Genomic DNA, 16,987 nt, shown 5'->3' on the forward strand with positions numbered 1-16,987 from the left:
AAGGTGACAAGGTGAAGTGACAGTCTGTGCCTTGCTTCTGAATCGTCCGTGAGTCGAACGGTATGCAGTGTGTTAACAAGTGGTATGTTAACAAGTAGTATATAGTATGTTAACAAGCGATATATAGTTTGCTAACATGTGGTATATTGTTCGCTAACAAGTAGTATATAGTATGTTAAAAAGCGACATATATATAGTTTGCTAACAATTGGTATATTGTTTGTTAACAAGTAGTATGTAGATTGTTAACAAGTGGTATATAGTTTCAAATTGTTAGCAGGTGGCAAATAGTTTGTTTACAAGAGGTACAGAGATTGTTAATCAGTGGCATTTATCTCGTTAACGAGCCGCATATAGTTTGTTAACAAATGATATATGTAGTTTGTTAATATAGTGTTTGTTCAAAAGCGGCTCAGAGATTGTAAACAAGGGCATGTAGTTTGCTGATTATTATAGCCTATTATAGCATGCATTATAGCCTTTTAGCAAGTGGTATACGGTGTGTTAACAATTAGCATATAGATTGTTAGTGAGTGAGTTTAGTTTTACGCCGCACTCAGCAATACCCCAGCTACACTGTAAACCAAAGTGTTCTACAGACCCGTGCCAGTTATATTCGGACACTTGACGTAACTTCCATAGACTTACATGTTATTTTTCAGTGTAGCATAAATAATTTTCATGAGGTGAGTTTAGGATGGATCTTTGTAAACTTTGACAGGCAAATTTGAAATCATCTCTGCTCTGCGCACATAATTTCAGTTGAATTTTCCGACCACTATTTAACTAATGACATCACATATATTAACTTATGTATAGTTCCACAATGCACAATCTCATAGGCCGCCATGTTAAAGAGTTCACGGCACTGTACATATGTTGATTAAATTGTTGCCATTCGATAAAAAAGCAACGGAAAATTAAACAGAAATTAAGTGATTGTAGGTAAGATGATTCCTCACAAATGTGCAAAAATTTGACTTGGATCATACGAAAATTAAATTCGTGAAAATTATTTATGCTACACTAAATTAACATGTAGGTGTATGGAAGTTTCGTCAAGTGTCCGAATATAACTGGCACGGGTCTTCTTTATGGGGTCATTTGTCACAATACATGTATACCGATTATTTATCAAAAAAGGATTAATTTCGTGACAATTAATGGTTTTACATGATTATCAGTCGTATTCTGAACATCATAATATTTACTTGTTTCTGATGGAAACCTACTGTAAGTAAAAGTGAATTCAACACTCCTGTAATATTCATTTTGTAGGCATACAGGCCATTTACCGTACCTTACCCTTCCCTTGCTGATGCTAAAATCACAAAGACTCTGTGACATACCACAAAGTTTCCGTCGCAAAAATCACAAAGACTCCGCTCACTGTGACCAAGTTCCCTACCAGTGGATAAACACTGTGGATAAACCCACACACAAATACGAAAAACGCTTTTGTGTTAGTCAATACAAAACAGGTTCCATTATGCAATTCACGTTTGTACATTGTGGAAGAATCTTTGTAACCACCTACTTAATGATAAGTTTCCTTACATAACAGGATATAAAAGTATGTAATACATGAATTTTAATATACCACTCACCCTTTAACTTCTATTATTGACGGGGTGGTGGGGTAGCCTAATGGTTAAAGCGTTGGCTCATTACGCCGAAGACTCGGGTTCGAATCCCCACATGGGTGCAATGTGTGAAGCCCATTTCTGGTGTCCTCCGCCGTGATGTTGCTGGAATATTGCTAAACGCGGTGTAAAACCAAACTCAGTCAGTCAGTCTATTATTGACATCTTTGCGGTCTTGTTGGATTTGCCACCCTGATGGAGTCTTTCGGTAGCATTGGGGAAGAGACATCTGCTAATGTTTATCATGACGTCACTTTGTTAGACATCAGCTGTTCTAATGAGAACACACGCCGATAAGATATCAAATCAAACCTTGCAGAACAGATACCGTCCTAAAGTGTTCATTTCATCAAATGTAAAGGAACGCTATGTGTTCTGATAGTCTACTTTAGAGGCTGCTTATTCAGCTATTTATCAATTGTAGACCATATATAAGCAGATTTTACCTAGTTATTAAGAACATTTTGAGGAATCATTTTCCTCTTGCAAAAGAAATGTATTTTTTATTCTCCTTCTGGGTAGGAAAGGTTAAAGTTAAAATACAGAAATTGTTATCAAGTTTTTTAAAACCTTTTAAATGGCCGCTTGTATAATGTTCAACATTGTCTTAAAATATCTAAACGGGTTGATGGTTATGTTAAACGTATTTTAGTCATTTCATTTACGAAACCACAATCTTTTAATAACACATTGTGTTCTGAAATTAGAACACCTACTTCACAGACTTTGAACACATGTGTTCTGAAACAGAACACGCCTGGTCTAAATATGGCCTATGTGTTCCAATTCAGAACACGCACGGACGCGTCCACTGTTCTGCTTGAACACTTGTGGTTTAGAGTGTATATGGCGGCGGTCTGTAAATAATCGAGTCTGGACCAGACAACCCAGTGATCAACCGCATGAGCATCGATCTACGCAACTGGGATACGATGACATGTGTCAACCAATTCAGCGAGCCCGACCACCCGATCCCGTTAGTCGCCTCGTACGAAAAGCATTGGTTACTGAAGATCAATTCTAACCCGGATCTTCACGGATAGTTAAAAAGTGACATATGTAGTGTATTCTAAGATGCCTAGCGGTTAGAACAATCGAACAAAAATACATTATCAGACAATAAAGGTATAGTTTTTTGATGACGTAACAATTGAATGACGTTATCCCGTCACTGCGCCATTCTAGTGTGCCCCCTCGTAATCGAACCATTTTACATTACGTCACAATGTAAGCGACGTCACGATGCATGTCAGTTGTCATCGCCTCGTACAGCCTCCTACAGTAAACTACACCGTTGCATCCAGTTTCTTGGTTTGCTGTTGCTTCACGCAGCTAACATCACTGGTGGAAGCATTACGTTTATGTTTTACGACGGTTAAATGTGTCATTTCGACTCACAAGTTTTCAGCGACACGGTAACGTTCGTAATGTTTACATTCCCACAATGCAATTGTGGAATGTCGCTTGACTACTCAACTTCCTCTGGATGTACTGATCTAAACTTACGCTGGTAGTAGAAATGCAACGTTCATATTGCCCCATATGGTTTACGTTAATGACAGATGTAATTAAAATAATTCAGAGAAGATATTTAATCCGAACGTAAACCGTCATCAAACTGTTATCATTTGTTTTTTTCTGGTAACGTTTGTCTTAACGTAGGGGGCAGACACATCAATAGAACAGCGCGCCAGTTAGCCCTGTGCGAGGATTCTTAATTTAGGTCACCGACACCGTCGTTTGTTTTCTGCCTTAAATTAATCGTAATTATCTTTAGAAAGTATTAGATTTGGCATCTTAGAAAGAAATACAGTTCGCCCTACCACCATGTATAGTGTAATAAAACACACTTTTGCCCTGAACTATTATAGTTAAAGCACTCGTCCTCGTGCTTTAACTATAATAGTTCAGGGCAAAAGTGTGTTTTATTACACTATACATGGTGGTAGAGCGAACTGTATAGTTTATTAACAGGTGTCATGTGCTATTGCTTACAGGTTCGCTCACATCATATTCCTTTTGTAATATCCTACTTAAAACTAAAGTGATGACAGAGTGACGACAGTGTGACCTTACTACATTATGTGACGTCATGTGACTACAGTATGCGACGTCATGTGACTAAATTATATGACATCATGTGAGTGCTCATGCTGTCAACCACTGGGTCTTTCAGATTTCAGACCCAGTCTTTGTAGTATACCACTACTGTATATTTTCAGGATCTCCGTTTAACTTGTAGAAGTTAAAACTACAATTTATAATAATACAATTATATTTGAAAAAGCATTCTTGCAAAACGTATGTTCTCGGATTCGTTCTACCTCTCCCAAACACAAATATTACGTGACCAGCGTCTCGTGAACATAACGTCACGAGGTCACCATGACGTTGTCACCTTGTATGTCACGTGGTCAACAAACGCTCTCATCTGGATGTGTCCGTGTGGTGTAGAAAGATGAGCTCAAGGTTCAACCACATCATCATGAAAATTAAGATGTGTGTATTGCTAAACTCCCGGTCAACACATGACACGATTAGATACCGGGATCCTGGTATGACTTATATCCGTTCTGTACTATACATAACAGAGCTGTTTATAGCACCTACGTAGAGTTGGAATTGATTTTAGTTAGACTTACATTCAGTCTCCGATATGAATATATATTACATAAAAAGCTGTTCCTAAATTATTTTGAAAAAATATACAATAAAAGGAGCTCAGATATGTTCTTTTGTAATCAAGACTTACTATTAATATATTCTAGACTGGCATGGGCTGTATCGGGTATATTTGTATTAGCTCTGTATGACTATATGTATGTTTAGTATGTTACATGAAATATGCTTTGTCTCACTACACACACGTGTCTGTGTTATAGTTAAAGTAACATGAGTGAGTGAGTGAGTGAGTATGGCTATACGCCGCTTTTAGCAATATTCCAGCAACATCACGGCAGGGGACACCAGAAATGGGCTTCACACATTGTCCCCATGCGGGGAATCGATTGAGTGAGTGAGTTTAGTTTTACGACGCATTAAGCAATATTCCAGCAATATCACGGCGAGGGACACCAGAAATGGGCTTCACACATTGTACCCATGTGGGAATCGAACCCGGGTCTTCGGCGTGATGAGCTAGCTCTTTAACCACTAGACTACCCCACCGCCCCATTTTGTGCTAAGAACAGTTACTGGTCACACAACGCCAAATGTCAACTATCATTAGTGTTAACTATCTTATAACATAATTACTATATTATTGATTAATAATCGGTAAGTAAAAAATGATACAGATTATTATTCACTCTCGATAGGAAAAATTCTTTTAACATATTTTTATATTAATATACACTTACAGAACTTTCATCTTTATCATTATCGAACTCAAATACTACAAGCTCTATGATTTCATATTAACGTTCAAAGGTATCTTTTGAGAATTTTGAAAAAAAACACACCTCGAAAACTGAGAATGTGTGAACTATGAAAACTTCATGGAAAGGAATATTAATACCATTTAGGCTCTGATATATTGGATTATCTATAATAAATAAATTTGCAGTTTTATGCAAATTCCACCTCAGATTAATCTGCAACCCGCGTCATTTGTTGACAACTTGTATATGGATTTTATTCATGTACATAGTCGTATTTGCTCAGAAATGAATAATTATTATTTAAGGTAACACCTATCGCAAAGGCCATCAACGAGTGAGTGAGTGAGTATGGCTTTACGCCGCTTTTAGCAATATTCCAGCAATATCACGGTTGGGGACACAAAAATGGTCTTCATTCATTGTACCCATGCGGTGAATCCGGGTCTTCGGTTTGACCAGCGAACGCTTAAACCACTACTTCATAACCGAAATACTATCAACTGTTGCCTTAAATTCCTTCAAACATGATCGTTCATTGTTCGTCCGCTGGTCCCTATGTTACAGCGAATAGTGCGTAGTCATTGTAGGACATAAGTCACTAATTTAACATAAGGAGCCTTACTCGAAGTTACTGACTGAACGTTCTAATCTGTCAGTGAAATTAGTCATGTAAACGTTTATCTGTGTCGCTTAAATTGTATTTCCGTGTATCAATACAAGTATGTACAACAAATGTTTGTGCACTCCAATGTGTCTTTTCTAATATTTACATCGCCAACACAGGGCACTAGAGTATGGATCGTCATTACCTGTCCATAACGGACAGCGAGTACTGACAGGTTCGTCGATGCTGACTGAATACTTTGTTGACGAAGCGAATCTTTCATTTTCACTGTAAGGAGAATACAGGTCACGCAACGCTTTCGCAATTCCGGCTCGCGGAGAAGGATTCACTACAGCAATGCGAACATTGCACAACGTTCGCCTCGTATCTCGCCACAGGGACCCAGATACCAGCCTGTAGACTGAAGTTACACGGGCCGATCGATCTGTGTGTGTGTGTCAAAGCGGCGGATGTGTGGTCGAGCACGGAGGAGGCCGAGCGTCCATGGGAACCCATCACAGGGCAGGTAACAGTCTACCAGTAGGATGGCGACTCGGTGTATATACTCCGCAGCAGTGTGTTTTGTATGTACATTGACAAACTTCGTATCAGGCAAGGAGACGGGGTTTCCCAAGTCCCTGAAGGAGGTGAAGGCTCTGTGGATTGAAACCACTACTTCACTATTTCACGGAAACGGATTAGCTGTTGAACTTTGTGCGTTTGTTGTGGAATGGCCTATAATTACTGCAGTATGTGCGACTGCCGTCGCTCTGCTGCTATACTATGGGTATCGGCTATTTTTTATACCTCTCAACCGGGTACGTCGACTAGAGGATGTTGGATACGCCCATGATCCCTCCATGGGGAGACGAGATATTGCCAACATGGTTCGGAGACGTCGGGCTGTAGGTAATATACCCCCTGTATACCCAAACGGCTGGTTCGGCTTGATGGAATCGTTTGATCTTGCAAAGGGACAGGTGAAAGAGGTGAACGCTCTAGGTATGTAGATCTAATTAGCCTTCACTTACCACCAACACATACATTTACCTGAGTCGTGTCAAAAGATAACGGTATACGGGTCACATTCAAACATTCAGGTAATCAACCCTGTTACTGGCGAGGCGGTCCAGTGATAGATCTGTGAGGATTTGGTCATAAATGAGAGTTATCCTCCTTAACCCGGTCATACACGCGTGTTTGAGGGGGCCTATCTTCCACATGACGTCGGATCAGAAGGGTTTATTTAGACGGGTGCTCTTGGTCACAATATTTAGGGCGAAAAGGCCGGTCGTGTCATCCTAATTTACGACATCGTTATTCGCAACGCAGAGTTGCCTCCCATGGGCTTGCCGGGATCCAATGATCTAGGCATTCAGTTGATTCTTATCGTTTGTTTGTTAGTACCATGGTCTTACCCGTTGATATCACCTTAATGATAAAAAATTTAGTGTGAACAGCTGACCTGGAGATTGGCGCTATACAAATATTTGTATGTATGTAGGTATGCATGTATGTATGTATGTATGTATGTACGTATGTATGTATGTATGTATGTATGTATGTATGTATGTATGTATGTATGTATGTATGTATGTATGTATATGATGCGCCAAATTCCATACTCCAAATGAATGATTAAGGCAGTATTTTTATTAGCTGTGTGCGCACATGATTTATTTTCTGCAAAGAGTATGCAATCCGAGCTGCCCGTTATGCGCTTGAAGGTGAACAGTTACGCTGCCGTGCCATCCTAACGGGTACCCATTCACTTCTTGGTGGGGCGGTGGGTAGCCTAGTGGTTAAAGCGTTCAGTCGTCACGCTGAAGACCCGGGTTCAATTCCCCACATGGGTACAATGTGTGAAGCCTATTTCTGGTGTCCCCCGCCGAGATATCGCTGAAATATTGCTAAAGGCAGCGTAAAACTAAAGTCACTCACTCACTAATTGGTAAAGAAGGGCATATTACGAACAAAGCCACTTGCCAAAGGTTACACCAGAATAGCCATGTGCTTCAGTGTAGGGCACACTGTCAAATACGTTCACCCATCCAACTACACTCCGTGGTCAGCGTTGCTTAACTTCCCCTTGTGACATTAGACTATTCAATGTAGCTGTTATATTGTTCCACCCTCGTCCATCATGACTACAAAATTCTTATTTCTATTCAGTCAATACATTTTTCAAAGAGTGAGTTTAGTTTTACGCCGCTTTTAGCAATATTCCAGCAATGACGCGGCGGTGAACACCAGAAATGGGCTTCACACATTGTACCCATGTGGGGAATCGAACCCGGATCTTCAGCGTGACGACCGAACGCCTTAACCACTAGGCTACCCCACCGCCCCTCAGCCCTTGTAGTCATACGGGGGTCAGCATTGATGATCCCTGGTCTGTCCCACATTCCTGTTCGGCGTGACGAACGAATGCTTTAACCACTAGGCTACCCCACCGCCCCTGTTTCAAGGAACCGTTTGACATTATCGGTGAGGAAGAGGGTGAATGTTGGATATTCAGCTGTCAAACCATTAAGGTGGCGTCACCCTCTTGTTGCTGCAGAACCAGGACTTCACTGGCCATTCAGAACGTATTAGTAGATTGATGCAACTCAAGGTCATTGTGTCAACGTTATAGAGAAATGACACATGCACCATGACATAGTTTTAGCCGGAAGGAATCACTCGAATCTGATCATTCAGCAACTTTTTTAGGCTCGATTGTACTTTCCATATCGGCAGCTGCCACTGATGCGCATTTGCTTGATGAAGACGGAAGGAAACCTAATATTTTCATTTAAATAGTGTTATCCTTTCAGTTCCATGATTTACAACAAACACTGGATCATATTTCATGGATCATGCATATTAATCGCGAAATTGTACCACTCACTCACTCACTCATTCACACTCACACACATCGATATATACGTCCATGCATGTATGCACATATGGATATCATATGTAACCCGTGATGCCCTTTAGCAAACCCATTCAAACTCCTCGTCGGAGGCGACTAAGGGAATCGGGTGGTCGGGTTCGCTGACTTGGTTGGCATATATAATCGTATCCCATTTGCTAAGATCGATGCTCATGGCGTCAATCACAGGATTGTCTGGTCCAGACCAGATTGTTTACAGACCGCCGTGATATAGCTGGAATATTGCTGAATGCGGCGTAAACAATAAACACAATAAACACATAAAAGAAGCCGCTTTCAAATGCAGTGCACAATGGTGACGCACCCTAAGTACTCCACCACAGGGCTGTTGACCGAACTCCGCACAGTTTGTCTCACAGTCCCTGTACCACATTATTTTCCCAACAGCCTATCCCTCCTGCAATGCTAAAGCTCTAAATGAAGCAAGTCTAGATTCCCTCAGGTTCTGAATTTCCCATCTGACTGGGGTTCCTGTTCAATTTAAATGGGTCTGTTTGTTACAATCAAAATTACTTTTATTCAGAGACTAAGCGGTAGTCTACGCGTTGGGATCGGCAGTAACGACAGTATACTCTTGATGTAGTTCAAGATGACGCGTTTACGACGGGTTATGTCACGCCGACATTCGTCGTCCAGTCACCCGACATGGGGAAGTAAGCATGTGTGTGATATATACCATGCATGTTATTGTTACTTGTCAATTGTAGATGGACAGAGAAGGGAGACATAGAGAATATGGTGGTTGTGGTAGATCGAGTAACCATGGCCGTGGTTGGTGATGCTGGGAGCATTGCGATGTTGTTGCATAGATAGTGCAGTTACGAATGAATACAAAGTAATTTCCAACCATTACCTGGGTCACAATTAGGGCTGCATTTGGGCACTAATCGATGACGAATTACTACATAACTACGTAACTACAACGTTAGACTGGCAATGGGCATCATAAAAAACATTTGCTTATGGAAAAGCCATTTTTTAACTGAAGAGAGATTAGTTACTGCATCAATATATTATCCACAATCAGCGCTAATGACGCCCCACCTACAAGCGTGAGATATGAGGAATAACGGGCGTGTTATAAGCAGGGCGTCGCTGTTAGCCGCGAAACCAGCCCCTGTAGAGTGACTGAGTTTAATTTTACGCCGCTTTTAGCAATATTCCAGCAATATCACGGCGGGGGGACACCAGAAATGGGCTTCACACATTGTACCCACGTGATGAATCGAACCCGGGTCTTCAGCGTGACAACAATTATTTCTCTTCCGCCCAGCCTTTTCTACGATGCAAAATACCCAAATTAAGCTTGTCTAAATAGTATGTATGTATCTCACTCGGGCTCTTTTTCAGTTACAGAATCTGTGTTTCTATCCAAATTACATATATTCAGAGATTAGCGTTAGTGGGATCCCCAGTTATCTGTGATTATCTGAAGAGGCAACCAAAGGGATCGGATTTTCAGGCTGGCTGATTTGGTTGCCACGTGTCATCGTATCCCATTTGCGTAGATCGATGCTCATGTTTTTGATCACTGGATTGCCAGGTCCAAACCCGAATATTTAAGGCTGCTGCCATAAAGTTGAAATATTGCTGAGTGCGGCGTTAAACAACATATAATCGTAATAAACATTGTTAACACCTGAATGTCCTGGGGTATTTTTAATGCATTATATTTTCTTTCCGTTTTGATACCGGAGATCCAACCACACAACAAGCTTCTCTTTGAGTGTGACTGAAAGATGCGACGCTAAAAATAACCATCCAGTCAGTTGACGCTCTTTAGGTATAGCTGAAATAATGGCAAAGTCATCTCATTCCGTTAATAACCGCCATGTATTGTAGAAAGGTCTTTTATTAACTACATCACACAGTTCCCAGACCCTTATCCAAACTCATGTCCTCTCATACCTGAAGTACACTGAACGAGATCTAATGGCGGTGGAAATATCTATTCCTTGTATTAGTGCGTCCTTCGATTTTGCCTAGATAGAAAATCCATTAACAAACGTGGCTGAAGTGTGTATCAGATCGATAATGTAGACTGACACTTAGTCTTTAAAACTGTTACACTTGGATTGAACCAAGCAACTATATTTGAACTGAAAAAGAGTCCGAATGAGATGGGTGTTTTGAGCGAGTGAGTTTAGTTGTACGCCGCAACATAGCAACACCAGAAATAGTTCATACATTGTACCCATGTAGGGAATCCCACAGGGTTGTTTTGCGTGACGAGCGAACGCTTTAACCACTAGGCTACCGTTACCCCACCGCCCCTGTAAATATGTGTCAATATTCAAAACGCTTCCCGAGCACCAGACGAAGTTATTAATGTACATTTCAAGCATATGGCCGTCCACAAGGGTCACGATTCGGCGTGTTAGGTCACAGGACAAGACATCGTTCCTGCATCGTTGACCAAGTAGCGTATGTCCGTGTTGCAGAATGAGTGAGTGAGTTTAGTTTTACGCCGCAATACACAATATTTGCGGCGTTCTGTAAATAATCGAATCGGAACCAGACAATCCAGTGATCAGCAGCATGAGCATCGATCTACGCAATTGGGATAGATGACATGTGTCAACCATGTCAGCAAGCCTGACCACCCGATCCGTTCGTCGCCTCTTACGACAATCATGGGTTCCTGAAGATCAATTCTAACCTTCGTTGCAGAGACGTCGGGCTAAAGCAGTCCTGATTCAATTACGTCAAATTCTAAGATGCTTCGGTGAAAGATCAAAGGCGCCGACAGTACTTTATCAGACGATAATGTGCACTTTTTGCATTACGTCACAATGTATTAGCGTCACTGCGCCATTCTAGTCTGCCCCCTCGTAGTCGGAACACTTTTGCATTACGTCACAATGTAAGCGACGTCACGATGCATGTCAGTTGTCATCGCCTCGTACAGCCTCCTACAGATATACTCCGTTGGATCCCGTTTCTTGGTTTGCAGTTGCTTCACGCAGATAACATCACTGGTGGATTCATTACGTTTTTGTTTTCCGACGGTTACAATGTCTCAATTCGACTCACAAGTTTTCAGCGACACGGCAACGTTCGCAATGTTTACATTCCCACAATGCAATCGTGGAATGTCGCTTGACTACTCAGCTTCATCTGGATGTACTGATCTAAACTTATGTTGGTAGTAGAAATGCGACGTTCATATTGCCCCATATGGTTTACGTTAATCGCAGATGTAATTGAAATAATTTAGAGAAGATATTTAGTCCGAACGTAAACCGTCATCAAACTGTTGATCATTTGTTTTTTCTGGTAACGTTCGTCTTAACGTAGGGGGGCAGACATCAATAGAGCAGCGCGCCAGTTAGCCCTGTGCGAGGATTCTTAATTTAGGCCACCGACACCGTAGTTTGTTTTCTGCCTTAGATTAATCGTAATTATCCTTAGAAAGTATTAAATTTGGCATCTTAGAAAAGAAATACTGTTCGCTCTACCACCATGTATAGTATAATAAAGCTTTAACGTTATAATAGTTCAGGACGAAAGTGTGCTTTATTACACTATTACACAATACATGGTGGTAGAGCGAACTGTATTTCTTAAGCAACAGATTGTTGAGTGAATATTGTGATCACAGTCGGTAGTAAGCGTATATGTCACAACGCTTTAAATAGTTACTCAAAAACATGAGTCGAATCCCATCATCTCTACAAGAGGGCCTTGAACCGTCATACACCGTGATGAGGCTCGAACACTGCATGAACTGACGTCATATCACTCACTCACCTACCAAGATAAACTAATCCTCTTAACCACCTAATCCCTCACTAACCCACTCACCCAACCTCTCTCACTCTCCGACACATATCCAGTCATCCAGAAACTCACCCGTCCATCGACCCACACACTCACTCACTCACCCGTAGAACCACACTCACTCTGTTTGCCCATGTTAACGTACGCATCACCCAACACAAATTTATATTACCGTAGATAATGCAGTCTCATAGATAAGCCGAGGTCCTAACTTGACCCTTAAAATCAGCATCCAAATGGTGATCCGTAGATAAGCTGAACCTTCGTTCATCTTTTCGTCGTGATCAGTCATCGAAAAAAGAGTGTCAACAAATCCGTATTGAATTATGCAGGGTAATCCCGTGTTACACTATCTCGTAATAAAACATGCCCTTTGCATATCTGGCCTTATGTTTGCAATCTAGTTTATTAACTTTACTCTAAATATTATTCAAGAATGTTAATATTAACTGCTGTGAAATCATGTGTCCCCGATATTTATGACTTCGGTCTACTCACGCCTCGAAATAATATGTCGGGGTAATATACTACCCATCAAAAGTTTAGACTCACTAGTGTAAATGTAGCCACTTACTTCAGTCAACTGTTCTAAACTAGATTTTGCAAAATATTTCATACTGTTTGAAGGTGTTGTATTGCATATGAACTGATGTATTGTAAAACGAATTCGTAACGTTGCAAAGTTTATTGTCATGAGTTCAATAAATGATGAAACATAGTGAAAAATGGCGAATTCTGAACAAAACTTTACACCAAAACGCAGCTGTTCACATGCGCGGTATTTGCATATGCTTTTCAGCAATTTGATGCATGATCTTCGTGCAATTCATCAGCATAAATTTTGCAGTTGGTTCCCCCAAGTTACTGGAGAAAGTCATCTTCGATGTAACCATATATATACATAACATATAGTGAGTGCTTTAAGTGAGTCTAAACTTTTGATGGGTAGTATATTATTATTTTCAGAAATCATACCGTTGTTTTTTTACTATGTGGGCGAAAACATGCCAAGTTCCGGCGTAACTAATGTGTAATTAATTTCCTCGTCACCCTTCCCACCTTCGGGCAACATCTGTACACGTGCATGTCGGGTCCGCTAGAGACTGGCATGCAGCTCTATGGCGGCAGAGAATGTGGTAATAGTGGGACTTTAAACAAACGGAAATACACGGTTTGTAAGAAAATCGCTCCCCAAATGTCTGTCATGCCACTCGGTAAATACTCTGACACTTCACCTTTTGACCTGACCTCTCAAACACAAATAAATAGCAAAGGAGAAAAATGTTGAATAACGCACTTGTGCCATATTGAATGAACCCTAGAAGTCTGAATATCTGGGATGGCGGTTTGCTTCCAATTAAATGTTAAGCAAAATAACGAGGGAGGTGGAATCGGTTGGGCAAGACCATATTCTCCTGACAACAATAAAAAGTAATGTCGTTTTATATCATGATCAGTGTCCACATTGTAACGCTTTGATTAAATAATTTCTTATTTATTTCGTGTTGAGAGGGATAACCTCTGTTCTTCATGTGTCTGAATGCCCGTGCCATCGCCATGTAATAGGAAGACTGTTTGAAGATGAATACGTTCTTTCACAAAAACTGCATTTATACGCCAATACTTTTCTCAGAACGAACACGTACTTTGGCTCTGAAATGCGACAGTGGTAATAGTGTAGCAATATAAGATTGTATATTACTACGTCAACGAATATTCAGACATATCTGTCTTGCCATGCCGTGATGGCAACTCGATGATGTACTGCGTAATACTGGCGCCATGCGGCACTGAGGTAGGTCGTTATGACTTCCTGTGGTTGATGCCCATTCACACATTGAAGTGAAGGTTGGCGTTAGGGCAGACAAAGGTGTGACAAGTATAAAGCAGTGTGTCAAACGTACTCTGAAATGTTAGTCACATGAAGTGCATCGTGAGACACATATAGTGCAGTGTGAGACACGTATAGTGAGTGCAGTGTGAGACACGTATAGTGAGTGCAGTGTGAGACACGTATAGTGCAGTGTGGGACAAATATAGTGCAGTGTGAGACAAGTATAGTGAGTGCAGTGTGAGACACGTATAGTGCAGTGTGGGACAAATATAGTGCAGTGTGAGACAAGTATAGTGAGTGCAGTGTGAGACACGTATAGTGCAGTGTGAGACACGTATAGCGCAACGTGAGGCTGCACTGTACATGTCTCATTTGTCTAAAACTGCCCTGTACGTGTCTCACACTGCAATATACGTGTCTCACACTGCACTATGCGTGCCTCCCTTATAGTCCAATATGAGACAAGTATAGTGCAGTGAGACACGTATAATGCAATGTGAGACACGTATAGTGCTGCCTGAGACATGTATCGTTCAGTGTGAGACACGTACAGTGCAGTAGGAGACACGTACAGCGCAAACTGACACACCTACAAGCCAACGTGAGACACGTACACGCATGTCCTACAAGCGTACCTACAGGTGTACGGAGGATCGGGATATGGCCATCACTCACACACACGTGACATGTATCAGCTGACAGGAGCTGTGAGTATGAGTACAGGTATTGTTCTCATATAGAACAGCTTAGCCTTGCCCCAAGGCTGTACTGAATGCTGAACCCTGGGCTGTCTCACAGTCCCTGGTCCACATTATTTTCCCACTGCCTAGCCGTCTCTGCAATGTAGTCTGTCCCTCTCACAATGTAGTCTGTCTCACAGTCCTGAACCACATTATTTTTCCCCACTGCCTAGCCCTCCCCACAATGTAGTCTGTCTCACAGTCCCTGGTCCACATTATTTTTCCTACTGCCTGGCCCTCTCTGCAATGTAGTCTGTCTCACAGTCCCTGAACCACATTATTTTCCCTACAGCCTAGCCCTCTCTGCAATGTAGTCTGTCTCACAGTCCCTGAACCACATTATTTTCCCTACTGCCTCGCCCTCCCTGCAATGTAGTCTGTCTCACAGTCCCTGAACCACATTATTTTCCCTACAGCCTAGCCCTCCCTGCAATGCAGAAGCCCTAAATGAAGCAAGTCCAGATTTCCTCAGGTTCTGAATCTCTGGTCTCCCTGGGGCTCCTTTTCAATTTAAATGGGTTTATTTGTTACTATCAAAATTATATTTATTCAGAGACTACGCGTTAGTCTAGCTGAGCCCATGGATGTATAGAAATTCTATCCTTCGAATGGGCAAGTCCAGATAAGCTGACAGTACGGACCCCAGTCTGTTATTTATTATTTCATAAAAATTATCATTTTAATTAATTTTTACCTTAGAGACTTTAAGACCTTAGAGACGTGCAAGTTTAAGTTCAGTGACACATTAGCTGTGTCCGTCCCGTCCTGTATTACGGAGTGGGATTTTATTTGATTTTGAGTGGTGGAATTCACAACTGCACCCCGATTGTGTCATCAGTCACGTCCACCATGCAAACTGGGTCAACAGAAGTAATAATTGCGTCAGTTTATATTATACAAATTGCTTTTCTACTCTTTCTGTTTAAGTTCAAGTAAATTTGATTGAAAATTCAGCTCGACGGTCGCTGGTCGCTAGGGGCGGAAGTAACGTTATATAATCCTCGTATAGAAACGGCAAGTAAGCTTGTAGCATATCCGGCGTGAAATACCACACACGGCTAAAATACATGTACTCCAACACAACATGTACACCGACCTCTAAGTAGGTCAGTCAGGGGTCGCTGTACACCGACAGCGGGGCACGTCGCCTCGGATCTGACAAACACGCTTCCTGTCAGACTGACTTCTCCAGCTGTGTCAAACAAGCCAAGTGGCAGTTATCTTTCCTTGTTGAAAAAAGGGGAAATAATTTAATATCAAAATAAATAAAGGAAGGACTTAAAACAATTTTTCCATTACTAACAAGAATGAATATAATTTATCAAAAAGAATGGAAGGATAAATATTTCATACAGAGAGAAAAAAAAGCTAATACAAAAGGAAATCCCGTGCTATAGTATGTTTTTAGAAACGAGTGAATGGTTGATAATTCCGTAATCTTTAAAGCGAAGGTAAATAAGATGCTTGTCGTAAAAGGCGACTAACTGGATCGGGTGGTCAGGCTCGCTGACTTGGTTGACACATGTCATCGGTTCCCAGTTGCGCAGATCGATACACATGCTGTTGATCACTGGATTGTCTGGTCCAGACTCGATTATTTACAAACCGCCGCCATATAGCTGGAATATTGCTGAGTGCGGCGTAAAACTCACTCACTCACTCACTCACGCACTCCCCGTTTATGTTTCAGGTGTACACCTGGCCGTGTTCAGGGACGAGGAGGGCAAGGCTCACGTTGTCAACGCCTACTGTCCTCACCTGGGCGCCAACATGGCCGTAGGGGGCAAGGTGGTGGGCAACTGTATCGAGTGCCCCTTCCACGCCTGGAGGTTCAGGGGGGAGGATGGCAAGTGTACCAACATCCCTGCTGCAGAGAAAGGTGAGGCTGACGTGTCTGGCTTCCCATGTAAACGATGACCGAATCCAGGCCTACCATACAAACGGTGAACAAATCATCAAAACTGATCTCGTATACACCAAAACAGAACAAAAACCACCAAAACTGCAACAATATCCTCTAAAACCGAAACAATACATCTGTAATGGAAGACAAATCGTTTGAAATGGA

The 16,987-nt window shown here is 41.6% G+C and overlaps 1 protein-coding gene across 2 annotated transcripts in view; it reads left to right on the top strand.

The window, feature by feature from the left end:
* Positions 1–5,837: 5,837 nt before the first annotated feature.
* LOC124267628 (cholesterol 7-desaturase nvd-like) overlaps positions 5,838–16,987 on the top strand; it is a 31,741-nt gene continuing 20,591 nt past the window's right edge. The window contains exons 1-2 of one of the 2 annotated variants that reach the window (XM_046702591.1): positions 5,838–6,629; positions 16,610–16,798. In XM_046702591.1, the coding sequence (XP_046558547.1) occupies positions 6,173–6,629; positions 16,610–16,798 (646 nt within the window). In that variant the 5' untranslated portion in view covers positions 5,838–6,172. The remainder of the gene's footprint in view (positions 6,630–16,609; positions 16,799–16,987) is intronic. The other variant, XM_046702589.1, reaches the window with a different exon arrangement.

This window comes from Haliotis rubra, unplaced genomic scaffold (assembly GCF_003918875.1).
Source record: "Haliotis rubra isolate DU_JTF1 unplaced genomic scaffold, ASM391887v1 Scf1326, whole genome shotgun sequence".
NCBI classification, from domain to species: Eukaryota; Metazoa; Mollusca; class Gastropoda; order Lepetellida; family Haliotidae; genus Haliotis; species Haliotis rubra.